The following is a 27,982-nucleotide window of genomic DNA, read 5'->3' on the forward strand; positions in this document are numbered from 1 at the left end:
CCCCCCAGTGAAAGACTCATGTCTGTACTTTAGGCTGTTTAATAGGAGTTTGTATTTACAATAAATAGCACAACACACAGGCGGGTATTACCCGGCTGCTCAGTACAAAACAAAATATAAAATTACAGCAGCAAAGAAAGAATTAGGAATGACTAGGGTTGGGGGCCTGGAAATTGTGAACGTGTTTTGGCATGAGGGATTGCGGGGGTCGCACGCCGGGGAAACACCAAAGCCATAAAGACAACATTTGTGATGTACAGAGATGCCAGACATTAGATTCACAGTTTAGCTGCCATGGGTGTAATGCGCGTTAGCGAGACGTAGGGCGGACGCTTTGCCCCAAGAGCCAAATCGTAACAGAGACGCCATAAAGATGGTTCAGTTTCCCAACCTTTTTAGCCTTGTGATAACTGGAGGTAGGCCAGCTGAAGTGCAAGCCGGGCTGGACCAATACAAAGAAGCAAGATGGCCGATGATACAAGTACAAGTACTGAAGGAGAAAAAAAGGCCATGGTCCATTGTCCACAGCAAATCGACGTATCTCTCCGTGAAATTGGTCCATGTATTCACACCGTTCCACATCTTACTCCTCTTTCACCCCATTTTCCCAAAGTTGAAGTCCTTTGGTCGTTACTTGATGAAACCACCAAGCTAGGCCTCTATGCTTGCTCAAATGTGCGAAAAGAACTTTCCTCGCCAGATCATATAAATAAGCCAATTTACACACATATAGATATTTATATATAATTATATATAATATATGTATATATAATACATGTACGATGTCTGTCAGACAGACAAAATCAGTGGTTTCAATAAGGTTGTGCCGTAGCGGTTAAATTAGCTCTGGGTCCAAGACCCGGGAATGGGAAGGGACTGGCCGAACACAGCTTGGGGGTCAACCTATAGGCCAGTAAGAAGCGAGCTGCGAGAGAACGGAATTGAGGCACACAGTCCACAGGAGAACCACAGTTGTCCTTGAGCCAACGAGTCTCAACATGACCCATCCATCACGCAGACCTCCTGTTCGTGCACCGCTTCAGCATGCGCATGCGCCTCGTCCGCCGCCGGCTGCGCACGATGCAGAATGGTGGAAAGTTGTAATCGGCGTCGCGGCCCTGGACGGGCCGTTTGATCAGGTGCACATCACGCTGGCGGGGCCGCGTGCGCGCTCCGTTCTTAGCCCGGCCTTGCCGATTAAAGGCCATGTACCAGTTCGGATGCCGAGAGTTCACGAGCGCCGTATAGTTGTTCTCCAAATATACCTCCTTGAAGACACAGTAACGTCCACGACCGTTCTTCTGCACGAGGAGACAAGAGGGGAGAGGCAGAGACAAAAATTGAGTGACAAAGACCAATGGTATCACATGTCTAAAACTCAGCCACACAAGGTGCAAAATAACAAATCCTGAAATGTAATGGAAAGACAGAGTAGAAACAGGGAGACACTTCAAAAAGATCAACGCCAACCCCTATGCCTAGGGAATGGCATTGGAGGCACAATTTCAAAGTTTCACTCTCAGACACACATTTCTGAATAAACAGCTTAATCAGCAAAACAAGAAGGGGATTTGAAATGCAGGCCTTTAAGAGGACTGTATTTGACTCCGCATTGTCCGAGGGGAACCTTGAACAGATGCTCGATTTGACATAAACCAACGAGTCAAACTCGCGGACTTGTCTCTGAGCTGTTTGTTCTGAGTTTGATTCCTGCCCTGACTATAAACATCAGCAGCAGCAACAACCCAACATGTCATCCTGATGTCAGATTGGATTGTCCAATCAATTCCAAGGGAATAAAAGATAGATTTATTTCTACAAGAGTGAAGCTCATGGTAGCGCAATATTGAATTGGCAGTGGGGTAGCAGAGAAACAATTTGGCACAACCAGCAAAGGAATGAACAAAAGCAGCGAGAGAAGAGGAGGAAACACTGAAATCAGCAAATAAAAGGATTGGGTTAGGAGGGGTTAATGGGGGTAATAAAGATCATGGGTCAGGATAGGGGATGACACGAGGTGGTGGTGCATTGCCTGCTTGAACCCCATGAAGGAAGAGTGGGAAATAACTGCCTCTGGAAAGTGGCCCATAGATGGGATAAGTGAGGAATAAAATAATTTAGGTGTGCAGTCAGCATGGATTTTGGAAGTTTAACCAGGAGTGGATAAAATGGAGGAACACATGCGTCCTGGAGTAGAGTAGACAGAGTGTCAGAGGACTGAGACAGTGGAGGGAACAATGTTGGAGAATAGCCGGTAGAAAACAGGGAGACCGCTGACCTGCTTGAGATGTGAGAGCAACAGACCCCACGCCCTCGGCCTCCTCACGGGAATTCCAATGATTTTGAGAGCTTTAGATTCCACAAAATACAGGAGAGACAGATGTGATGCTGGGGTGCCAGCCCATGGTGGAGAGCATTATGCCACTGACCTACAAACAAATGCTTTGTAGACTGAGTAGCTCAGATTTTCCAAAGAAAGATATGGATCGACGGACAAAGCAAAGTCTGCAGCTGGCTTTGGAGGCCAAATTTGATATGTGGTTGGCCTATGAAAGGTCATGGCTGATGGTGAAGCCTAGACGTTCAAGAGACTGAATCTCTTCCAGCGGATGACCAAGGAAATACACAGGTGGGTTTGTTTGACGATCGTTCCAGAGTGAGCCGCTGAGATATTCCAGGATTGAAGGACATGCTGCAATTATCAGACCAGCGTCTCATTATTTCCAGATCAGCAGAGAGCGACCCGGTTGCAATCGGCCGGGGAGAAGAATGGGGTACTGTACGACACAATGTTCCATTAATGGCAAGGTGTTGATTGTGTCAATGAAGGAAGTGACAAATCCAGGAATGAAGGTGGCGTTCTATGCCACAGCGGAGAGCTTGGCAAGCAAATCAGGATACCTGTCTAATGTCCAAGGTATGTCCAGGGAGACAGTCCTAACCTATTGTTTGAGATTGAGGACCTCCAAACATTGCCAAGAGAAAAGAAGGGCAGAAGTATGTCCAGAGTTGATTGATCAGGAAGGAATCCAAACTGATGGTCAGAGATCAATTTGTTTGAAAATAAGAAAGACTTGATATCAGAAGCAATTTTGGATTCCATGACTTTATTTGCAATTGGAAGCAAACTTACTGGTCTATTGTTGGTAGGTTCTGCTTTTGCACCCTTCTTGTGCATTGGTGTGATGTTTGCTGACTTCCAGATACATTGGGAGGTGGCTAATTGAGGACAGACTGAATAGGCGTGACAGAAATGGAGTTAAAATGGCAGAGCAGGATTTGAGAACAAGGGCACTGATGCAATCTGGGCCCGTCACCTAAGCAGGGTCAAGGCCGGACAGAACTTTCTCTACCTTCTCGGGTGAGAAGGACACAGAGTCAAGTAGGCAGTGGGTACATCAGGATAAGATTGGGACAACCGGATGGATTGGGTACACAATATCCTGCGTCATTGAGGTTGGTCCCTTACAATAGCTGGAGAGACATGGGCCTTACCAAGAAAGTATTCAGAATACCCAAAAAAGGGGACAGAAGAGGAATCAGAGATATGGAATGGACATTGAGTCATTACTAGATACAATATGGAGGACGCACCAGTTGCAGAAATCTCGTTTGGGAAGTTTACAGATTGGGTCAAACCCACGCAGTCGCAGAAGGCCTTTGCTACAACGCCATGGCTTGTTGTTGTTGAGCCGACTGAGAGTTGGGATGGATTGTTTTCATTCTTTCCCAATTTTTTTTTTTTAAGCTGCAGAGCAGTTTTGCCGCTGTTGAGAGCAGGTTTGATATCAGCCAGTCAAGGAAAAGGACAGGACAGAAACTTGAAGAATATATTTTGCTTTGGATTGGCCTTTTTGATACGAGCTTCTGAGCACTTCCTGTCTATCTATCTATCTATTAATTTATTTGTTTATACACTGTTATAAGGTTCACGGAGGACATTGTACGTATAGCACGCAAGCTCTCGATCCGTGCTCTGATTATAAACATCAGATCCGTGCTCTGATTTCATATGGAAATACCAAACAGGCCAAGCTCTCGATGACGTGACCCCTGATTAAAATTCAACACAACTGCTTTAATATTTCCACTGTCTTCTAATGTCCTTGCCTTAATCATGTAGGCCATCCTTTCGGAGAAGACATTAATGCACCTGTCCCGAGATGCTAGCGCTCGCTTGTTAACAGATGGATTGGTAACAGAGTTGGCTCCTGTCATGGCGTCACTTAATGCCCGTCACTTTGACAACGAGGTCTTTCTGTCTTCTACCGACTCCTCTCCGGCCTTGCTCCCCCAGCTCTCTCTGTGCTCTGTCCCCCAAATATTCCTACAGGTCGCACAAGATCTGCCAGCAACCCTCTGATGGTTAAACTGCCGAAATCTCGGCTCTCTGCTCACCTTCACTCTTTCATTCCTCTTTTCTCCCGCCTGTGGAACAAACTCCCACACTCCCTTCAATCCCTCTCCTCCCTCCAGGTCTTTAAAACAGCTGTTCACCACCATCTCTTATCTTCCCCCATCCATAACCTTGATCTTTTCTACCCCCACTAATTCACCCCAGATCCACCTTGTTTGAAATTCCAACTTATTTCCTGGAAATCCTGGCAGTGTCCATATGTTTATACCTCTCCCACCCCCCCCCCCCCTTCACATGCCTCCCCCCCTTCACATGCCTCCCCCCCAAAGCCCTCTCCCTCCCACAGATCTCTCGATGTCTCCATGTCTCTCGGTCCCTGCTCTCAAATGTTGTGTTTGTGTCCTTCCCCCTCTCTCCCCATCTTGTCTACCGCTCCCGATGTTATTTGTTTTATGTGTCTGTTTGTCTTTCTGTGTGATTAATGTTCGCTCTTTCACGAGCCTCGATCTTGTATACAAAAAAAAAAAAAAAAAAAAAAAAAAAAAACGAGTGTCCTCCTGGATAAGTCATGTCCATGACGTCATGTCCATGAAATGAGTGTCCTCCTCACTTTCTTTCATGTCCATGAAGTGTCAACAATGTGCACGCGACTGATTTCATGACTACACCTTCTTCTAATGTTCTTATCCAGCATATGATTGTGTAGAAGCTCTTCTAATTTTTTTTATTTTTTTGTATACAGGATCGAGGCTCGTGAAAGAGCTAACATTTATCACACACACAAAAAAAAATCAAACAGACACACAAAGTATATAATAATGCTAGCGGTAGACAAGATGGGGAGAGAAGGGGAAGCACAAACACAACATTTGAGAGCAGGGACATCGGGAGATCTGTGGGAGGGAGAGGGCTTGGGGGGGGGCGTGGGAAAGGGGGTGGGGTGGTGGGAGAAGACAGCACTTCAGGGGAAAGTTTAAACATTTTAAAATTAAACAGTGAAAACTATCTGGGGAAATGGGAGTGAAACATGTGGTCGAAGAATGAACAAAAAGAACAAAGAAGGAAATGTTTTTGTTTTCTTGTTTGTTTTTTTTTAGTTAAGATTTTAAACAAGGAAGTATGGGGTGAAAAGACTGGGAAAAAGTGAGACAAAGAAAGTAGAAGGACCACAATCGACCGCTGAGAGAAAACAAAGCCTTAATGTAGGAAGCTTAAAGAACTAGGCCGCAAAAAACGCAGGAATTCTTTGAGCCTTAGACACTGTAGATAGAAACAATCAACACCACCAGTGGTTACAGAAGGACGAGAGTGTCTGAACTTGCACAAAATTATCATACCCTCACAAAAAAATCTCAAATGATTTCTCAAGGGATCTGGTGGCGGGTGACATGGACGCTGTGGGACCGACACTTAAAGACTTCAGATATTGTCGGGAAACAAAGAAGCGACAATGGAAAGATAAACAAACAAAAGCCTTGGATCTTCAACCAGGGCATCATGAAGAGTTTGAACAGACAAAAGCCAGATATCCAAAGAGACCAGATGCATTATGGAACCTTCAAATCAAAGTGTCATTGAGCTATCGTGATGCGGGAACAGAAAATCTTAATCGTCGATCAAACATGGACAACTCTTATGGCCTTCAGAACCAATCAGGTGTAGTTAACAATTCACATAAAACTTTAATAATTACATATCAGCTTTAGTAAGTCAGTTGACGTCATAAAGAACCTTTAGCAGTATCAAGCTTACAATATTCAGCGTCTCAGTCCACGAAGGAATGGGATTGGCTATTGTAATCTGTCTGCAGATCTACTTTAAATTATATCGTTCGTTCTCAGATCTATTGCAATCTCTATATCCCAGAGAGTCACACCATGAGGAACCGATAAGGTTCATAATATACATGAGATTGTCAAAGTTTACTGACAGGTAACCACACAATAAGTGCTATTTCATAGATACTTGTTGGCAATGAATTTCCAATCTTACTATAATTCACCAAATGCCCGTCTGTCCGTTCGAAGGTACCGCAAAAACAGCTGAACCGATCGCAACGATATTTTGGGTGGGTATTCCTGGGACCCCTGGGAGTAAAATATGCCATATTGTTTTTCCAAGTTTTCCAAGTTTTCCAATTTTCCAGTTTTTCCAAACACGATGGAATAATATTTACCAATATGAACAGTGATTTGGCTTTTGTGGAAGTTCTACGTACCAGGAGAGAGTAGATCAACTCCTGACGAACTCTTCCGATATAAGCGTGCGGCTCCGAAGTAACATGGCAGCGTGTGCAAAGCGACTGAGAAACAGGTGTAGCGGCCGCTTCCGTGTTACAGATTCGGCACGCACTCTTCACACATAAACGTGCGCCTGAGAAAGACGTGCAGCGGCCGCTTCCGTTTCGCAGAATTCAATCTTTTTTCAAAATGGGCGCCATGTACTGTTTAGATTTTGATGATTTGCGTGTGATATGATTCAACGGATGTTTATATGAATCGTTTAAAATAAAATAAAAAGCCTTCAATTTATGATGTTTTGCCTTTTCATTTGGGCTTCCCAATTGAAGCCCCGCCCATAGGGCGGGTACCGTTGCTAGTACTAGATAATAAGGAAATAACCATGAGTACCTAATTATTTGATGGCTTCTTCGATAGCTCCAATTATTTCCACCTTCTTGTGGAGTTGGTTGGGGAAAGCTTTTGGCCGGCGTCTTTCACAAACCGGCTGTCCAGTCTTGACGTGAGACCGAAAGTGGCAGGAATTTTTGGAATTAGTTGCACCGGCACACAACGGCCTACTCTTTGCTAAAGACACCCTGGGATCTTATAACGTCCACTAGCGAATGCTGCCAGACAGGACACCCTGCTTAACGTTTCGTTGGATGGCCTGTGCACTCGTTGGTGCATCTCCCTGCCTGCGATCCTGCGAAACACCAGGGTGGCGGTTTACAGTCGGGTCTGGAACTGAACTCAGACGAACTGAGACGTCTTAAACGCAATTAGGTTCGCTGCGCAATCAATGGCATAGGCCTGAGAGGTATGCACACTCACCTCTAAGCTGTCTAGCCGGGGTTGGAATCCCGAGCCAGTTATAGACTGTCGTCCTGGTGTTACTGGGCGTCTCCTCTACCCACACAGATTAGTTGGTGGATGTTAAATATCCCACGGTGCCGTTCGCGAAGAGTAGGAGAACTATTGCTGACAAATTCGAAATTCCTGTCCAAGCTATACTTGGTCAAACGTCAGGCCTGGCCTGCCGCTTCGTGAAAGATTTGGTCCAAAAACTTCCCCCAGCCAACCTCACAAGAATGTGAGAATAATTGTGGCCATTAAAGAAAGAAGAAGAAGAATTTCCTGTTTGATCGCCCCTTTGTCTCTCATTCACCGCCATCTTTAATTTCAGCAGGTGCATTAAAGCGGGAAAGACGTGATCGATTTTATGCTATCTACGATTAATAAATAAATTGATAGTAAAAAAAGTAGATCGTGAAAACTGTTCACATTGAGAGAATACAGCGAGCGTGCCGCCCCTTGTGTAAGACACCTGGCCACTTGGCATAAATAGGCATCCATATTGCCAAGTCTTCTGTAATGGAGCCGCCATCAAAACAACAGCAACTGGAAAAAAACATGACCTACCATCAATAAGAACTTATTTTTTAGCCCGGCGACGACAAGGAGCTCTAGTTTAGAGCAGCTCTCGCATCCATCCCCGAGTTGTGCTGCAAGCACCACACCATCTATCGTTGTGCCATCAACATCGGAGGAAGGCCTGCGTCATTTACCTGCGTCATGTACCGTAATACCTCGATTTACGAACACCATGCGTTCCTGGAAAGTAGTTTTTACATCGAAAGTTTGTAAATCGGGAGTCATTGTCCCATATGAATAATGATATAATGGATGGATGCGTTCCCAAAATTTTATTCCCATTACAGAGTGACGTGTTTTTTGGATTCACTCTGCACTGGATAGCTCGCCTAGTCTTCGCGAAGGACACCGTGGGATCTTTAACATGCAGCAACAAATGCCGGCAGACGGGACGTCCAGTTTAACGTCCATCCGAGGGACGGCACATACATTGATGAATCGCCCTACATGTAAAACATCATACAAACACATCAACAACAGGCATTTTAAGGCCATTTTCCCTGCTCCATTTTGTTCTCCATTTTGCCCTATTTTCTGCATCTCTCCTTGTTAACCCCCTTGCCCGCATTTCTTCTTCCACCACCTTTAGCCAAGTCTTTCTCGGTCTTCCCCGTCCTCTACTTCCTTCTACATTCATTTCGATCACTCTTCTCAACCAGTCACTTTCATCCTTCCTCAACACATGACCAAACCATCTCAACCTGTTCCTCTTCACAGCATCAATCACAGGCTCTATTCCCATCATCTTTCACAATTCATCATTTTTCTTCCCCTCTCTCAACGATACTCCGCACATCCACCAAACCATTCGCATTTCCACCCTTTCCAGCCTTCGTTGCTGCTCTACGTTCATTACCCATGTCTCGCTCCCATAAATCATAACACTTCTCACAGATGCAGCATACACCTTTCCCTTCAGCTTCAACGACACTCCCCTCATCATCAGCACGCCACTCAGTTCCTGAAACTTCTTCCATGCACATCTCACTCGAGCAACCGTTGCCGAGTCTGATCCACCTTCTCCATTCAACATGTCTCCTAGGTAACAAAATGTTTTCACACCTTCCAGTTTCTTCACCCCGTCTCCAAGATCCAACTCAACATTTCCTCCCTCTGCAGCTCCCTCCGTGTACACCTTACATTTGAATGTAGCTGCCACACTGGTTAATGACCCTCTCAAACCACTACATTTTTGATGAACCCACTCAACATGTGAAAGATCATGATGCCAGTTTTTAGCTGTGTCGAGATTCCAACCCAGTCCAGACAGCTTAGAGGTGAGAGTGCGTACCTCCAGGCCATCCGGTCAGCCCATAGGCAGCACTGAATGAAGCTCTTCCAATTTACATCTTCCTGTGACTTACAATATTTTCGTATTTATTGTAGTAAACATCAATTGAATTTTCAATGTTTTAAACAAGCGCAAAACAAAAATCACGGTGGATCGATCACCCTTTAAGGTGTTTTACTTCTTATTTGTTTTGAATTCTAACTCCCGCACAGATTTGCCAATTTTGTGCTGAGATTAGCGATTACAGTACGAATATTCATCGTTATAAACAAGGTCACCTGTGCTTCGTTCGCGTGGCCAAGTTGGAATTAGGTGCGGGTTAAACACAAGACATCATGTTCCAACAAAGATTCCACATGGAACACATAGCACACTGACGGAGTGTTTTTGTGTTTTTTTCTTGTGGGGTATGAATAGGCCTCTGGAGACGAGCAAACATGCTCCGCAATATGCTGCCAAGGCGACTCGCCACATCAACACGAGGACAAGGAGATTCCAGAGAGAACAGGCAGGCAATACAGACATGGGACCAGAAGTGTGCAAGCCGGTTGGTTGCTTTTTGTACAACAACAGGAGAATGTCAAATTCTGTCTTGTAGTAAAAATGCAGAAAATACCTTCAGACAAATTGGATTTCAGAACTGGAGGAAAGCGAACGTGACACTGAAGGAACACAGTCAGTGATCCATATACAGAAGCAGTTTCTGAAGTTTAAAGCTTTGGTAAGGACTGGGACAGATGTGCAGCCTCAGGAAGGATTTAGGGAAGACCAGCAGAGAAACAGAAAGGGGGTGCCAGATATTACCAATGAAACCTTCACAAAGGCCCCGAAACGCTGCTCATATGCCAGGGCGAACGCATGCAGTATCTGCTCAGGCAGGGCCATCCCATTAGAGGCCATGATGATGCTGAAAGACATTTGCTCCAACTAATTATAGTGAGAGGGAACGATATTCTGGAAATGGATGACTGCATCAGCCAGAAAAACTACATGTCACCCGAGATTGTTAACGAGCTGATAATAAAGATGGGTCTTGCTGTTCCACGTTCAGTCTTTCAGTTTCTTGTTGAAACGAGTGATATTTTCTGCAAAGAACAGTTCAATAGTTGCGTAAGGTGGGATGACGCCAGCTACCAAGTATACGAGGATTCAAAGGTATTTGTTGAGGTGCCAGATATTACCAGTGAAACCCTCACAAAGACCCTGACAGATGCCCTGATATGAGGCAATCTCAGACTGACTCAATGTCAAGGTCAAGGTCAAGAATACGATGGAGGCATCAAATAACACATATGTAGGGAAGGATTCATGGTGTTCCTCCTCAAATTCAGCATGACAACAGCTCAGGAATTTCTGTTCATTGCTCAGCCCTCTGTACCAATTTGTCCCTTCAGGAAGTTTGTGGCAAAATAAGCCGAATCGAGATGTGCTGGATCTCGTCCTAGAAAGAATCAAACTGATGAAGGGTTTCCCCAAAGCGATCGACCATCTTTGTACAAATGCAGATTCATGCTGGCAAAGGGGACCCTCATCGACTGAGACCACCTTGCCAACTCGATGGACTGAGGACTGCGTCTTTGGGCGACATTATAATCTAACTATCAACTGTTGCTGAATAACTTAGATAAAGTCAGTGATGGTTTGAATGAGAAATATACCAGATGTGCAAGTGGCCAACCGGCATTAATGGACAGGTTCAGTAATTATTCAATTTGAAGCTGGCATAACATGTCTTCTCTCGGGCATAACAGGTGTCAAGAAATGTACAAGGTGAGGATACATCCGCCGAGAGTGCAATGAAGGCTGATTCCATGTTACGCAACTTCTACCAACAGCAATGAAACGAGGTGAGGTCCCACAAATGGGAGGGCTCAACAGAGAGGCCAGCACCACCAAGGAAGACAGCTCCACCAATGATAACTGACGAAGGCACACATCCACACAGCCCCTCAGTAGAAGAGTACTTCCGACAGAAAATCTATGAAGTCCTTGATATTTTGGATCAACAGCTTGACAGAAGATTTGAACAAAAATGCATGCGGCTCCTCCAGAATCTCAACAATCTTCTTTGTATAGCTGCGAATGGGGAGTATTCCAGAATTCCCAAATCAATTGAAGACCAGTACAAAAATGATGTCGATCTAGAACGTCAAAGCTACCAGCTACAAATGTTACAACTATCAAGGAGACCACTTTCGATATAGATCCAGTCAGTAAGAAGCTCTTTACAGAAGTTGACAAAATTCTCAAAAATTCTCACGACACTGTGCCAGTCACCTCAGCAACATCCGAGCAAAGGCATTCAGTCCTGGGAAAGGTGAAAAACTACCTGAGGTCAACCATGAGCCAACAAAGGCTGAACTGCCTTGAACGTTAGCACAGAGACAGACATTGACATTCACGAATAACCTTTGTCAAAAGAATGATTCAAGGATGACATATTTTGGTCAACTCGACTGAAGCCAAACAAAGCCTGGTGGTGACTTAACGGTTAGGGTGCCGGCTTGGGATCCTAGGATCCTGGGTTCGAATCCCGGTCGATCGCTGAATTAACGCCAGGGGGGTTGACTCAGCCTGTCATCCTTCCGAGGTCGGCAAATTGAGTAGCAGCTCACTGGTAATTCCCTGTGTGTCGCAAGAGGTGACTAACAGGGTTGGTGGCAGGAAGGGCATCCGGCCATAAAACATTGCTTCAAAAAGGGGACCACGGTGCCCGAAAAAGGCCAACCCTCGCTCTGTGGGGAAAAATGGCCTCCAAAGGTGGTTCTTCTCCCCCCCCCCCCCCCCCCCTCAAAAAAGCCCAGAAAATGCATCAGTGTGCTTTCAAAATTGGGGGGGCTCATTACTCTGCCCCTTGTAAACAAAAGTCCAGGTGAGGTATCCGAACCATCATTAACTATTTTATAAAAGTTGTGTCTCATACATACAGCAAAATCCCATTTTCAACCAAGCATCCATTTTGATTTTTATACATTAATGAAAAATCTGTGACAAGAGTTTTTGCCCCACTTGAGGCGGTGGTCTTCCATGTCTTTCATGGCAGGAGGCCAAGTCACAGGATCTGATTCTTCTTCTTCACGGCATGAAGGTTGGTGCCCTTGCAGTATTTTAGGAGCTCTAATCTGGTCTTTCTTATCCTGTCTTTTCAGCTCACCACCTGCCCCCCAAACCCGCATGAAGTGCACCTGTGCAGCTCTTGCCAACCTGTCTCCCCTTCACCCAACTTTCTGCCTGTTGACCTCCTCCGTTCTGCTCCTCCAGAACCTTGACATCAGTGTTTAAAAGAAATAAAAAAATAATCCGAGTTCTATCTCCCTATTCATTTTTCCTCCAGAAGACCAAGCTTGTGAAAATACTATGGTGGGACAGGAGGGTCGCGGACATCTGAGCCAATCCATAGGTTGTCCTTCATAGGACATCAGGTACCATCAAAGCAGCCTTTAATGGCACAGAATGTGCCAGGTGCTTGGCCATTGCCTTCCCAGGGGCAGTCTCGACAGGAAGTGAAACTCAAGCCAGGATACCGATACACAATGGCCTACCCCTTTTGAAATGCACCGTGGGGTCCTAAACATCCATAAGGACACTCTAACATCCATAAAGTCTTATCATAGAATTGTAGAAAACTTATCATGTAATCCGATTCGTGTTTAAGCAATCTGTTTCGTGCTCACCTTTCCCACCAGCTTCCCACGCTTGTTCATACAGATGTAATAACCCGTCTGGGCTCCTCGGAGCCGAATGTTCCCGCCAAAAGTGTCTGTCTCGGCCACAAGTTGCGCTGTACGGAGCGGAGGATGGAGAAGTAAGCAAAGCAAATGAATTAAGAGAAATAGTTCCATGAGTACCTTAAATCAAGGCTCACCGCATGGTGTGCCATGGGGCTGCCAAGAAGGTGTTCAAGCAATACTAATGAGGCATGTGCGTAATCCGACATGTAACGCGTACAATAAACTTGGAATCTAGGCAGAAGCCAGGGTATTGTTAGAAAGAATGTCACGGAATTTTATTCTAACATCTACATTGTATACAAGACGGATGGATGGCTTAACGGCCCTGTCTCTAGGAAGGCATGCTCCAGGATGCAGCACCACCCGGTGGTACTGCATCGAGCATAAACAAGTTGAAGGAAGAAGGGAAAAATGAAAATACATATTTATAAATCAGCACAAGAGGCCGTGTCGTTTTATATGAAAAAATGGTGGAATGTTGACCCCCAAACCCTTCCCACACCCTATCCTCATGTGCTCCTTCCTTCCTTTCCATCACTTTACACATATTACACCCAACCTTATTTTCCTTCTCTCTTCCATAGTCTGTTCCGTTCCCCCCCCCTCCTATCATGTGCTCCATTCCCTTCATTTTCCCATTTAAAATTTTCCATAATTTTGCTCTAACCCCACGGAGCATACGTAATAAATATACGGCCCCCTAACCAACGCACGTAACACCTGGCAGAAGTGAAAAGTGTCAGATTACCTAAGTATGGCTCACATGAGAGTGATTACACCATATTGGCTGAGTTTTTATATTGGGGCTTGTTCGGACAGCTCAGTCACTCCACTTCCCCTGCATTATTCATTCCATCATTAGAGAAAGACTTGCATTTCGAGGTTTAACAGACATTTCCGAGAGACTGAAACTGAATATACAGTATTTGGAAAGATTTTAAAACAGATGGTGATAAGGAAGACAATGTCGAGAACTTCTTGACAGGTTGATTTCGAGATTTTCAAGAGATTGATTTCGAGATTTTAGAGAGATTGATTTCGAGATTTTCAAGAGATCGATTTCGAGATTTTCAAGAGATTGATTTCGAGATTTTAGAGAGATTGATTTCGAGATTTCTGAGAATGATTTCGAGATTTCTGAGAATGATTTCGAGATTTTGGAGAATGATTTCGAGATTTTTGAGATTGATTTCGAGATTTTCAAGAGATCGATTTCGAGATTTTCAAGAGATTGATTTTGAGATTTTTGAGATCGATTTCGAGATTTTCAAGAGATTGATTTTGAGATTTTTGAGAATGATTTTGAGAATGATTTCGAGATTTTTGAGAATGATTTCGAGATTTTCAAGAGATCGATTTCGAGATTTTCAAGAGATTGATTTTGAGATTTTAGAGAGATTGATTTCGAGATTTCTGAGAATGATTTCGAGATTTCTGAGAATGATTTCGAGATTTCTGAGAATGATTTCGAGATTTTTGAGATTGATTTCGAGATTTTCAAGAGATCGATTTCGAGATTTTCAAGAGATCGATTTCGAGATTTTTGAGATCGATTTCGAGATTTTCAAGAGATTGATTTCGAGATTTTTGAGAATGATTTCGAGATTTTCAAGAGATCGATTTCGAGATTTTCAAGAGATTGATTTTGAGATTTTAGAGAGATTGATTTCGAGATTTCTGAGAATGATTTCGAGATTTCTGAGAATGATTTCGAGATTTCTGAGAATGATTTCGAGATTTTGGAGAATGATTTCGAGATTTTTGAGATTGATTTCGAGATTTTCAAGAGATCGATTTCGAGATTTTCAAGAGATCGATTTCGAGATTTTTGAGATCGATTTCGAGATTTTCAAGAGATTGATTTTGAGATTTTTGAGAATGATTTTGAGAATGATTTCGAGATTTTCAAGAGATCGATTTCGAGATTTTTGAGATCGATTTCGAGATTTTCAAGAGATTGATTTTGAGATTTTTGAGAATGATTTTGAGATTTTTGAGAATGATTTCGAGATTTTTGAGAATGATTTTGAGATTTTAGAGAGAATGATTTTGAGATTTTAGAGAGATTGATTTCAAGATTTCTGAGAATGATTTCGAGATTTCTGAGAATGATTTCGAGATTTCTGAGAATGATTTCGAGATTTTGGAGAATGATTTCGAGTTTTTTGAGATTGATTTCGAGATTTTCAAGAGATCGATTTCGAGATTTTTGAGATCGATTTCGAGATTTTCAAGAGATCGATTTTGAGATTTTAGAGAGATTGATTTCGAGATTTCTGAGAATGATTGAGATTTTTGAGAATGATTTCGAGATTTTTGAGAATGATTTCGAGATTTCTGACAATTATTTTGTGATTTTCAAGATTGATTTCAAGGTTTGAGATTGATTTCGAGATTTTAGATATTGATTTCAAGTTTTTCGAGATTGATTTCGAGATTTTCGAGATTTCTGAGAAAATGATTGAGATTTTTGAGAATGATTTCGAGATTTCTGAGAATGATTGTGATTTTCGAGATTGATTTCAAGATTTTCGAGATCGAGTTCGAGATTTCTGAGAGAATGATTGAGATTTTTGAGAATGATTTCGAGATTTTTGAGAATGATTTCGAGATTTCTGAGAGAATGATTGAAATTTTTGAGAATGATTTCGAGATTTCTGAGAATGATTGTGATTTTCGAGGATTTTAGAGAGATCGATTTCAAGATTTTCGAGATCGATTTCAAGATTTTCGAGATCGATTTCGAGATTTTCGAGAGATCGATTTTGAGATTGAAACTGAATATACAGTACAGTATTTGTAAGGATTTTGAAACAGATGGTGATAAGGAAGACAATGTCGAGAGATTTTCGAGATTGATTTAGAGATTTTCAAGAAATTGATTTCGAGATTTCTGAGAATGATTTCGAGATTTTGGAGAATGATTTCGAGATTTTTGAGATTGATTTCGAGATTTTCAAGAGATCGATTTCGAGATTTTCAAGAGATCGATTTCGAGATTTTTGAGATCGATTTCGAGATTTTCAAGAGATTGATTTTGAGATTTTTGAGAATGATTTTGAGAACGATTTCGAGATTTTCAAGAGATCGATTTCGAGATTTTTGAGATCGATTTCGAGATTTTCAAGAGATTGATTTTGAGATTTTTGAGAATGATTTTGAGATTTTTGAGAATGATTTCGAGATTTTTGAGAATGATTTTGAGATTTTAGAGAGAATGATTTTGAGATTTTAGAGAGATTGATTTCAAGATTTCTGAGAATGATTTCGAGATTTCTGAGAATGATTTCGAGATTTCTGAGAATGATTTCGAGATTTTGGAGAATGATTTCGAGTTTTTTGAGATTGATTTCGAGATTTTCAAGAGATCGATTTCGAGATTTTTGAGATCGATTTCGAGATTTTCAAGAGATCGATTTTGAGATTTTAGAGAGATTGATTTCGAGATTTCTGAGAATGATTGAGATTTTTGAGAATGATTTCGAGATTTTTGAGAATGATTTCGAGATTTCTGACAATTATTTTGTGATTTTCAAGATTGATTTCAAGGTTTGAGATTGATTTCGAGATTTTAGATATTGATTTCAAGTTTTTCGAGATTGATTTCGAGATTTTCGAGATTTCTGAGAAAACGATTGAGATTTTTGAGAATGATTTCGAGATTTCTGAGAATGATTGTGATTTTCGAGATTGATTTCAAGATTTTCGAGATCGAGTTCGAGATTTCTGAGAGAATGATTGAGATTTTTGAGAATGATTTCGAGATTTTTGAGAATGATTTCGAGATTTCTGAGAGAATGATTGAAATTTTTGAGAATGATTTCGAGATTTCTGAGAATGATTGTGATTTTCGAGGATTTTAGAGAGATCGATTTCAAGATTTTCGAGATCGATTTCAAGATTTTCGAGATCGATTTCGAGATTTTCGAGAGATCGATTTTGAGATTGAAACTGAATATACAGTACAGTATTTGTAAGGATTTTGAAACAGATGGTGATAAGGAAGACAATGTCGAGAGATTTTCGAGATTGATTTAGAGATTTTCAAGAAATTGATTTCAAGATTTTCAAGAGATTGATTTCGAGATTTTAGAGAGATTGATTTCGAGATTTCTGAGAATGATTTTGAGATTTTTGAGAATGATTTCGAGATTTCTGAGAATGATTTCGAGATTTTTGAGAATGATTTCGAGATTTTTGAGAATGATTTCGAGATTTCTGACAATTATTTTGTGATTTTCAAGATTGATTTCAAGATTTTCGAGATTGATTTCGAGATTTTCGAGATTTCTGAGAGAATGATTGAGATTTTTGAGAATGATTTCGAGATTTCTGACAATTATTTTGTGATTTTCAAGATTGATTTCAAGATTTTCGAGATTGATTTCGAGATTTTCGAGATTTCTGAGAGAATGATTGAGATTTTTGAGAATGATTTCGAGATTTCTGAGAATGATTTCGAGATTTTTGAGATTGATTTCGAGATTTTTGAGAATGATTTCGAGATTTCTGACAATTATTTTGTGATTTTCGATATTGATTTCAAGTTTTTCGAGATTGATTTCGAGATTTTCGAGATTTCTGAGAATGATTTCGAGATTTTTGAGAATGATTTCGAGATTTCTGAGAGAATGATTGAGATTTTTGAGAATGATTGAGATTTTTGAGAATGATTTCGAGATTTCTGAGAATGATTTCGAGATTTTTGAGATTGATTTCGAGATTTTTGAGAATGATTTCGAGATTTCTGACAATTATTTTGTGATTTTCGATATTGATTTCAAGTTTTTCGAGATTGATTTCGAGATTTTCGAGATTCGAGATTGATTGAGATTCGAGATTTCTGAGAGAGTTTTCGATTGAGAATGATTTCTTGAGAATGATTTCGAGATTTCTGAGAATGATTGTGATTTTCGAGATTGATTTCAAGATTTTCGAGATTGATTTCAAGATTTTCGAGATCGATTTCGAGATTTCTGAGAGAATGATTGAGATTTTTGAGAATGATTTCGAGATTTTTGAGAATGATTTCGAGATTTCTGAGAGAATGATTGAGATTTTTGAGAATGATTTCGAGATTTCTGAGAATGATTGTGATTTTCGAGGATTTTAGAGAGATCGATTTCAAGATTTTCGAGATTGATTTCGAGATTTTCGAGATCGATTTCGAGATTTTCGAGAGATCGATTTTGAGAGATTGAAACTGAATATACAGTACAGTATTTGTAAGGATTTTGAAACAGATGGTGATAAGGAAGACAATGTCGAGAGATTTTCGAGATTGATTTAGAGATTTTCAAGAAATTGATTTCAAGATTTTCAAGAGATTGATTTCGAGATTTTCTGATTTTCAAAAATATTGGCACCCTTGCACTTTTTTCAAATAACTCACAATTTTCTCGAAAAATAAGTTTTAAATTGACAAAAGTATTTGGCCTCCACAATTCTTTATTCCACTGTTAATATTACAGAACCTTTGTTTTTTTATTCAGAACTTAATATATCCTTTTAAATCAGAGAATAAAAAGAAATGGCATTGACAAAATTATTGACACCCTGGACTTCATATTTGGTAGCACGCCCTTTGGACAAAATAACTGCAGTCAATCGCTTCCTATAGCCATGAATGGGCTTCCTCCACCTCTCTAATGGCAGTTTGGCCCACTCTTCTTGTGCAACCTGCTCCAGTTCTCCCAGATTTGAAAGGTGCCTTCTCCCAACTGCTGTTTTCAGATCTCCCCACAGATGTTCAATGGGATTTAGATCTGGACTCATTGCTGGCCACTTCAGAACAGTCCAGCGTTTTGTCTTGAACCATTCCTGGGTGCTTTTTGAAATGTGTTTGGGGTCATTGTCCTGCTGCAAGACCTATGACCTTCGACGGAGACCCAGCTTACTGACACTGGGTTGAACATTGCGCTCCAAAATGCCTTGGTAATCTCCTGATTTCATGATGCCATGCACACATTCAAGGCATCCAGTGCCAGAGGCAGCACAGCAACCCCAAAACATCACTGAACCTCCTCCATGTTTGACTGTAGGGAAGGTGTTCTTTTATTTGAAGGCTTCATTTTGTTTTCTGTAAATATCGAGATGACGTGCTTCACCAAAAAGGCTCTAATTTGGTCTCATCTGTCCACAGAAAATTCTCCCAGAAGGATTTTGGCTTGTTCAGGTGTTTTGGAATACTCCAATTGGGCTTTCTTATGTCTCACTCTCAGCAGTGGGGTCCTCCTGGGTCTCCTACCATAGAACCCCCTTTCATTGAGTTGGTGATGGATGGTGTGAGTTGAAACTGTCATACCTTGTGTCTGAACGTCAGCTTGAATCTGTTTGGCAGTTGATCGAGGTGCTTTCTCCACCATTCGAACAATCCTTCGCTGCACTCTTCGATCAAGTTTTCTCTTGCGGCCACATCCAGGGAGATCGGCTACAGTGCCATGGGCCTTAAACTTCCTGATAATATTCATTGCGTATGGTGAACACAGGAACATCAAGGTCTCTGGAGATGGACTTGTAGCCTTGAGATTGTCCATGCTTGGGTACAATCTTGTGTCTGACCTCCTCAGACAATTCTCTGGTTTCCTTTCTTTTCTCCATGCTCAGTGTGGTACACACAGTGACACAAAACAGCAGAATGACTCCTTTTCTCAATTCAAACTGGTTGAATGAGTGATTTTTATATTGCAGGCACCTGCAACTCACCACAGGTGAGTTCAATTCAACGTAAAGGAGAATCACCTGCTTGAAATCCAATTATTTCTTGCAACTTATAAAAGGTGCCAATAATATTGTCCGGGCCATTTTAGGATTTATGTGTGGAATAAGCTAAGATTTAGTAATTTTTTCAGCTTTTTTGGTTTTGTTCCACTGAAAACCAAAGAAATACATTTGTGGGTATCAAAAGATTTTTTAATTTCAACAATTTTCTGGAAGAAATGGTGTATTATTTGAAAAAAGTGCAAGAGTGCCAATATTTTTGGCCACGAGTGTAGGTCATAGACTCATAGACTGGGGAATATTGACTCAACATCTCCATTAACCTGATTCATACGATGGAAGTTCTCATGCAATTGAAGGTTATTTTCTCATGAAGACGCCGCGTGTGTGAGACATTAGTGGGATACTCGAGGGAAAATCCCATCGGCAAACGGAAGTGTTACTTTGATGATTTTGGCTGGAAGAGGTTTAAACTCAAACAAGGTCTGTGCAATAATTATCATCCCTCAAACAAGTTAAATCCCAATTGTAATAATCACCTCATCACTACATACAGAAAGTATGATGTCCTACCATCGGACTGTTTCTTATTCTGTCTACCTGTTTCTTATTCTGTCTACCTGCTCCTTCCTCTGTCTACCTGCTCCTTCCTCTGTACACCTGCTCCTTCCTCTGTACACCTGCTCCTTCCTCTGTACACCTGCTCCTTCCTCTGTACACCTGCTCCTTCCTCTGTACACCTGCTCCTTCCTCTGTACACCTGCTCCTTCCTCTGTACACCTGCTCCTTCCTCTGTACACCTGCTCCTTCCCCTGTACACCTGCTCCTTCCCCTGTACACCTGCTCCTTCCCCTGTACACCTGCTCCTTCCCCTGTACACCTGCTCCTTCCCCTGTACACCTGCTCCTTCCCCTGTACACCTGCTCCTTCCCCTGTACACCTGCTCCTTCCCCTGTACACCTGCTCCTTCCCCTGTACACCTGCTCCTTCCCCTGTACACCTGCTCCTTCCCCTGTACACCTGCTCCTTCCTCTCTACACCTGCTCCTTCCTCTCTACACCTGCTCCTTCCTCTCTATACCTGCTCCTTCCTCTCTACACCTGCTCCTTCCTCTCTACACCTGCTCCTTCCTCTCTACACCTGCTCCTTCCTCTCTACACCTGCTCCTTCCTCTCTACACCTGCTCCTTCCTCTCTACACCTGCTCCTTCCTCTCTACACCTGCTCCTTCCTCTCTACACCTGCTCCTTCCTCTCTACACCTGCTCCTTCCTCTCTACACCTGCTCCTTCCTCTGTACACCTGCTCCTTCCTCTGTACACCTGCTCCTTCCTCTGTACACCTGCTCCTTCCTCTGTACACCTGCTCCTTCCTCTGTACACCTGCTCCTTCCTCTGTACACCTGCTCCTTCCTCTGTACACCTGCTCCTTCCTCTGTACACCTGCTCCTTCCTCTGTACACCTGCTCCTTCCTCTGTACACCTGCTCCTTCCTCTGTACACCTGCTCCTTCCTCTGTACACCTGCTCCTTCCTCTGTACACCTGCTCCTTCCTCTGTACACCTGCTCCTTCCTCTGTACACCTGCTCCTTCCTCTGTACACCTGCTCCTTCCTCTGTACACCTGCTCCTTCCTCTGTACACCTGCTCCTTCCCCTGTACACCTGCTCCTTCCCCTGTACACCTGCTCCTTCCCCTGTACACCTGCTCCTTCCCCTGTACACCTGCTCCTTCCCCTGTACACCTGCTCCTTCCTCTGTACACCTGCTCCTTCCTCTCTACACCTGCTCCTTCCTCTCTACACCTGCTCCTTCCTCTCTACACCTGCTCCTTCCTCTGTATACCTGCTCCTTCCTCTCTACACCTGCTCCTTCCTCTGTACACCTGCTCCTTCCTCTGTACACCTGCTCCTTCCTCTGTACACCTGCTCCTTCCTCTGTACACCTGCTCCTTCCTCTGTACACCTGCTCCTTCCTCTGTACACCTGCTCCTTCCTCTGTACACCTGCTCCTTCCTCTGTACACCTGCTCCTTCCTCTGTTCACCTGCTCCTTCCTCTGTACACCTGCTCCTTCCTCTGTACACCTGCTCCTTCCTCTGTACACCTGCCCCTTACTCTGTACACCTGATCCTTACTCTGTGCACCTGCTGCTTCCTCTGTCCACCTGCTCCTTACTGAATGAAGGGATTTTGAACATTTTTGTACTTGCAGACACTAACAAATAGGTCACCAAAATCAGGGACACCCATTCAAGGGGGATTACAAGGTTTGACGCAGAAAGGTCTAACATTCATATATTTGGGAAATAAAGGTGAATAATTATTACCCTGCACTCAAATCACAAATCAGGGTTAAGAAATTGGTTCACCCTGTCTGTCTCGCTACAGACGTCAGTCTATGATGAAGGACGTACTCAATTTCAATTGAATTCTATAGTTTGAACACTGCAGAACACGAATCGGAACATGAATTGGAACACGAACCTGCAGTTTAGCAGTACTTTGGCTCTGGATTTGGTAAATTGTATGGAATCCCGTCCTGAGCACACATGTGCCAAGAGGAGTAAAGTAATTATTTTAGTTTGTCTAGCAGTGAAACAAAATTATAAATCATTCCAAACACGAAAGTTACTGTTTTAAAGGACGTCATAAAGGATACAAACAAGAGGCAAGAACTATCGTGACGTGTTAGATAGGGTGGTGTAAAAGACACCGCATCAGTGGCGGTAAATTTCCGATTCAAATTTTTTTTTTTTTTTTTACATCCTTTAAAATGTTTATTTTATTTCAATTAAATTATATACTTGAAGAATTTAGGACACAAAATCGTCTTGTTTCCACTTCCAAAAACCTTGTTTCGCAGTGCAACTTGAAAAAATATTCGGCCATTTTATGCCATCTCGACCAATCAGATTTGCTGCTCAGCGTTGGGCAATATCTAGAAATCGGACAAAACGCAGCTTATAGGAAATAGAGATCGTGCTCGGAAACCACAAAACGCGAGTTGAAAAGACCCGTCCCACGTCCTTTTCCTCAACACTGTGCGGGGTAAGGGGTTCGATGAACTCTCGGGTTTACCAAATTGATTACAATGAGAGAAAAATAATTATTTAAGCATTTAATTTCCTAATATATCGTCTTTTCGTCAATAGTCCTGTAATATTTAATGGATTAAACTAACAAACAAAATTTAAATTATTATTCATTCTTTCAGCTCATTCAATTAACTCCTTCGGTCCCACATCGATCTTTTCTCCTCGCTCATTTTTGTCCTTCCCTCTCACTCTGTCAATTCTGATGCCAAAACGTTTTAATAAATTTTTTTAAATGTTTCAAATCTCTTTCCTCTCATAAGGGTTCTTCTTCCTCCCTTCATCTCTGTTTCATTCCTGGATAGTTCACAAGCCCTGAGGTTGTCCCCCATCCATATTAATGATATTTCCTACCCTCGTTAAACCTCCACAAACACACCCCTTCCTTTCCAAGTCATTGTGTTTCCTCCTCCTCCCTCCAACCAACTTTCAATTATTTCTTCCATTGCTCTTTCCCACCCGGTTTTCCCTTCCTGTTATCTTAGCTCTGCAACTTGTGCTTGAGCTCGTGTCAAGCTTGTTCACCGACCCCGTCTTCCTTTCCTTTATTCATACCATTGCTCTCGTTCTCACGGTGTGTTTTCCCACCTTCCACTTTGCTCTGTTCTGTATAACATCTCTTCCATGAGCCTCGACTTGTGATACAACAAACTATACATGGTTAAACTTGCTTAGGGAACCTCTAATAATGTGGCCAGGAACTCATAACCGAAAAACGTGGATCTGTCTGCCTGTTCCTTCCTCTATCTTCCTGTAACTTCCATCAGAACATTCCCTCCATCTAATTCCCTTGTATATAAAACAATATACCTGTTTTTCCTCCTTATACCTGTTTCTTATTTATGCATATTTCTTCTCTTCCACCTGTTTCAAGAGGAGGAAAAGCTCTTCCACCTGTTTCAAGAGGAGGAAAAGCTCTTCCACCTGTTTCAAGAGGAGGAAAAGCTCTTGCATCTGTTTCAAGAGGAGGAAAAGCTCTTGCATCTGTTTCAAGAGGAGGAAAAGCTCTTGCATCTGTTTCAAGAGGAGGAAAAGCTCTTCCACCTGTTTCAAGAGGAGGAAAAGCTCTTCCACCTGTTTCAAGAGGAGGAAAAGCTCTTCCACCCGTTTCAAGAGGAGGAAAAGCTCTTCCACCTGTTTCAAGAGGAGGAAAAGCTCTTGCACCTGTTTCAAGAAGAGGAAAAGCTCTTGCACCTGTTTCAAGAGGAGGAAAAGCTCTTGCACCTGTTTCAAGAGGAGGAAAAGCTCTTGCACCTGTTTCAAGAGGAGGAAAAGCTCTTCCACCTGTTTCAAGAGGAGGAAAAGCTCTTGCATCTGTTTCAAGAGGAGGAAAAGCTCTTCCACCTGTTTCAAGAGGAGGAAAAGCTCTTCCACCTGTTTCAAGAGGAGGAAAAGCTCTTGCACCTGTTTCAAGAGGAGGAAAAGCTCTTCCACCTGTTTCAAGAGGAGGAAAAGCTCTTCCACCTGTTTCAAGAGGAGGAAAAGCTCTTCCACCTGTTTCAAGAGGAGGAAAAGCTCTTCCACCCGTTTCAAGAGGAGGAAAAGCTCTTCCACCTGTTTCAAGAGGAGGAAAAGCTCTTCCACCTGTTTCAAGAGGAGGAAAAGCTCTTGCATCTGTTTCAAGAGGAGGAAAAGCTCTTGCATCTGTTTCAAGAGGAGGAAAAGCTCTTCCACCTGTTTCAAGAGGAGGAAAAGCTCTTCCACCTGTTTCAAGAGGAGGAAAAGCTCTTCCACCTGTTTCAAGAGGAGGAAAAGCTCTTCCACCTGTTTCAAGAGGAGGAAAAGCTCTTGCATCTGTTTCAAGAGGAGGAAAAGCTCTTCCACCCGTTTCAAGAGGAGGAAAAGCTCTTCCACCTGTTTCAAGAGGAGGAAAAGCTCTTGCATCTGTTTCAAGAGGAGGAAAAGCTCTTCCACCTGTTTCAAGAGGAGGAAAAGCTCTTCCACCTGTTTCAAGAGGAGGAAAAGCTCTTCCACCTGTTTCAAGAGGAGGAAAAGCTCTTGCACCTGTTTCAAGAGGAGGAAAAGCTCTTGCACCTGTTTCAAGAGGAGGAAAAGCTCTTGCACCTGTTTCAAGAGGAGGAAAAGCTCTTGCACCTGTTTCAAGAGGAGGAAAAGCTCTTCCACCTGTTTCAAGAGGAGGAAAAGCTCTTCCACCTGTTTCAAGAGGAGGAAAAGCTCTTCCACCTGTTTCAAGAGGAGGAAAAGCTCTTCCACCTGTTTCAAGAGGAGGAAAAGCTCTTGCACCTGTTTCAAGAGGAGGAAAAGCTCTTCCACCTGTTTCAAGAGGAGGAAAAGCTCTTGCACCTGTTTCAAGAGGAGGAAAAGCTCTTCCACCTGTTTCAAGAGGAGGAAAAGCTCTTGCACCTGTTTCAAGAGGAGGAAAAGCTCTTCCACCTGTTTCAAGAGGAGGAAAGGCTCTTCCACCTGTTTCAAGAGGAGGAAAGGCTCTTCCACCTGTTTCAAGAGGAGGAAAAGCTCTTGCACCTGTTTCAAGAGGAGGAAAAGCTCTTGCACCTGTTTCAAGAGGAGGAAAAGCTCTTCCACCTGTTTCAAGAGGAGGAAAAGCTCTTGCACCTGTTTCAAGAGGAGGAAAAGCTCTTCCACCTGTTTCAAGAGGAGGAAAAGCTCCTCCACCTGTTTCATAATGAGGAAAGGCTCTTCCACCTGTTTCAAGAGGAGGAAAGGCTCTTCCACCTGTTTCAAGAGGAGGAAAAGCTCTTGCACCTGTTTCAAGAGGAGGAAAAGCTCTTGCACCTGTTTCAAGAGGAGGAAAAGCTCTTGCACCTGTTTCAAGAGGAGGAAAAGCTCTTCCACCTGTTTCAAGAGAAGGTAAAGCTCTCCACCTGTTAAAGAGGAAAAGCTCTTTTAACTGTTTCTACTCTCTCACCTCTTCCTTCACATTCGTCTACCTGCGCCTTCCTTCTTCCATCAGTTCTTTCACCCATCCACCCATTTGTACCTCCTTCACCTGTTTCTCCCTGGCTCTTCCTTCATTTCACAGTTACCTTTCTGGATCTAAATGAAAATCTCCCTTCCCCGATGGATGAATACATCACATGACCTTCTTCCCTCTGTTCCCTCCAAATCCTAGTGCGTTCCTCCAGCACCCTCCTCTTGCTACCTCCTCTAACTTTAGATACAGCAACCAAAGCAAAGACTCCTACAGGACTGGCTTGGCGAACTTCCAGGACAAACAACCAGGACATTCACAGATTCACATTGAAAACAATTCTATTTAACCTGCAGCAATTTATTGGGAAGAATATTCCATTTGTTTGGAAGGACAATTTGAAAAAACAACAAAACAAATGTTAGAGGGAAGCGAACGACGCTGTCAGGCCAAGTTCAAACATCCCAAGCATGGGAATTCCCTTCCCTCAGACACTGACAAATGTTGCTACTCCTCCCACTCCCACTCCCCCTCTCGCAATCCTTCTCGCCACGTGACGTTGGTTAACACGATCTACAGACGCAAACAAGAGAAAATATTTGCCAGTAGCATTCCGGGCGGTGTATAAGCACCCCCAACGGAATTGCAGAGTTAATATGTAACGGTTCGGAGGCGTAATGGATAAAATGTGTGTGTGTTTTTTTTCGTTCGCTCTCACCGTACGGGTCTCCGTCCTCGCCTTGCGCCACCACCCTCCGACCGAGGACCTGCACGTGCTTGCCGCTCGTGCGGCTGTACAGCTGGTACGTGCGCACCTTGCGCCGGCTGTTCTGGTCCGTGAACTGGCTCGCCCGCGCCACGTGCTTGCCGAAGTCCGGAGAGGGCGTCGGGACCGCGTGCTGCCGGGAGGTGGTCGGAGAGACGGCGATGAGCGGTGGCAGCGAGGGCGACGCGCGCTGCTCGTGGTGCTGCTGCTGCTGCTGCTGCTGCTGCTGCTGCTGCCTCGCTCGTGCCCGAGCTCGCTCTCGCCGGCTAGCCTGCACAGGACGAGCTCATCGCGACGCATCTCGCCTCGATCCCGCCAACGGACACACACGACAACACTGCGTGCGTTTCCACCTGATGGCCGTGATTACAGAAAGGGGCTCGCGTCGCGGCTCGGCTATCAGGTGGGGGCTCGCGTCGCGGCTCGGCCATCAGGTGGAAACGGCATTCGCGCGGATACGAGGCCGACTGCATTCATGACAATGTTCGCCACATTTACGGCATTTTAGGGTCGACCGAGGGTGCACCCTATAGCAAGCAGCCTATAGCGCTCGCGGTGGGGAAAAAGCGCGCGAAACGCGGGACGGCCACGTGGTACGCGCGGCGCGCTATCCTCGGGCCCGGCCGTCTGCGTCTCGTCTGGCTCGACCGCAACGTTGTCTCAAAGACAGCAGCGACGCGCACGATGCGACGGAGACGGACACGGGGAGGGAGATGAAAGGTCGCGCCGGGGATGCAATTTGAGGGCGCGTGTTGCGTAATCTCACCTGTACTTGCACCACGAGCATGAAGAGCTGCAGTGACCTGCGGAACGACACAGGACGCGCGGGTCACACACACGCGCACCGTAGACTACGTCACAACGCGCGCGCGACACGGAGCCTCGGAGGATCCGCGGGGGTCACGCGGAGGGTCACGGCGGGAACATCGTGACGCGCGCAGGTACTTACAGGTGGAGTAACCTCGTCATGGTGGAACCGCGGAATCGCGTGTAGAGTGATCCCGGCTCCTCGTCGGGAGCCACGACCACCTCTTCGTTGTACCTGTCCAGCGAGGACGCCGAAACGTTATAAGTCCAGTCCGGGAGGGTCCGGTTCCGCAGTAGACCCCCTTGATCCCCTCCTCGAAGTTTTGGTGTATTGTATAGTATGCGGTGATACTCTTCTTCTTCCTCCACCCGATCTCGACTTCTCGCTGTATGATCGCAGGTGCAGTCGCGTGCTTGGACACCTGGACGAGTGGACGCGGTGGCAGCGCGAACTCGGACCCAGCACCTTGTCCTCTCGTCTCCTTGGTTCACTCTGGACGTGGCAGAAGAGCGAGCGCTCCGTGATGTGGGAGAAACGCGCGCTGGGCGCCGGCCGGGGGGGGGGGGGCAAGGGGTGGGAGGGGGGGAATGCAGGGGGAGCGATGGGCAGTCGCGCCCCGCGGAGCTGCCCAGAAAAGGCGCGCACGGGACGCACCCCTCGGGGTCTCTGCCTCCCCACC

The 27,982-nt window shown here is 43.9% G+C and overlaps 2 protein-coding genes across 2 annotated transcripts in view; one reads left to right on the top strand and one right to left on the bottom strand.

The window, feature by feature from the left end:
- Positions 1-27,982, top strand: part of DDRGK1 (DDRGK domain containing 1) — a 642,973-nt gene that overhangs the window by 321,750 nt on the left and 293,241 nt on the right. The window lies entirely within an intron of this gene.
- On the bottom strand, positions 24-27,836 carry FGF8 (fibroblast growth factor 8). The gene is made up of 5 exons (XM_068111282.2): positions 27,445-27,836; positions 27,262-27,298; positions 26,448-26,766; positions 12,976-13,082; positions 24-1,301 (listed from the first exon to the last, which is right to left on the bottom strand). Exons 1-5 carry the CDS (start codon positions 27,462-27,464, stop codon positions 1,011-1,013), a joined length of 774 nt encoding a protein of 257 aa, XP_067967383.2. The 5' UTR covers positions 27,465-27,836; the 3' UTR covers positions 24-1,010.

This window comes from Myxine glutinosa, chromosome 3 (assembly GCF_964187855.1).
Source record: "Myxine glutinosa chromosome 3, kmMyxGlut1.1, whole genome shotgun sequence".
Lineage (NCBI taxonomy): Eukaryota > Metazoa > Chordata > Myxini > Myxiniformes > Myxinidae > Myxine > Myxine glutinosa.

Excerpts from the sequence above, each read along its gene's own strand:
- FGF8 (XM_068111282.2), bottom strand. The coding sequence starts at position 27,464 with ATGACGAGGTTACTCCACCT. Across the intron at positions 27,299-27,444 it reads ATGACGAGGTTACTCCACCT|GTCACTGCAGCTCTTCATGC; the intron begins GTAAGTACCTGC and ends GTCGTTCCGCAG. Across the intron at positions 1,302-12,975 it reads GTGGGAAGCTGGTGGGAAAG|AAGAACGGTCGTGGACGTTA; the intron begins GTGAGCACGAAA and ends CTCCTCGTGCAG.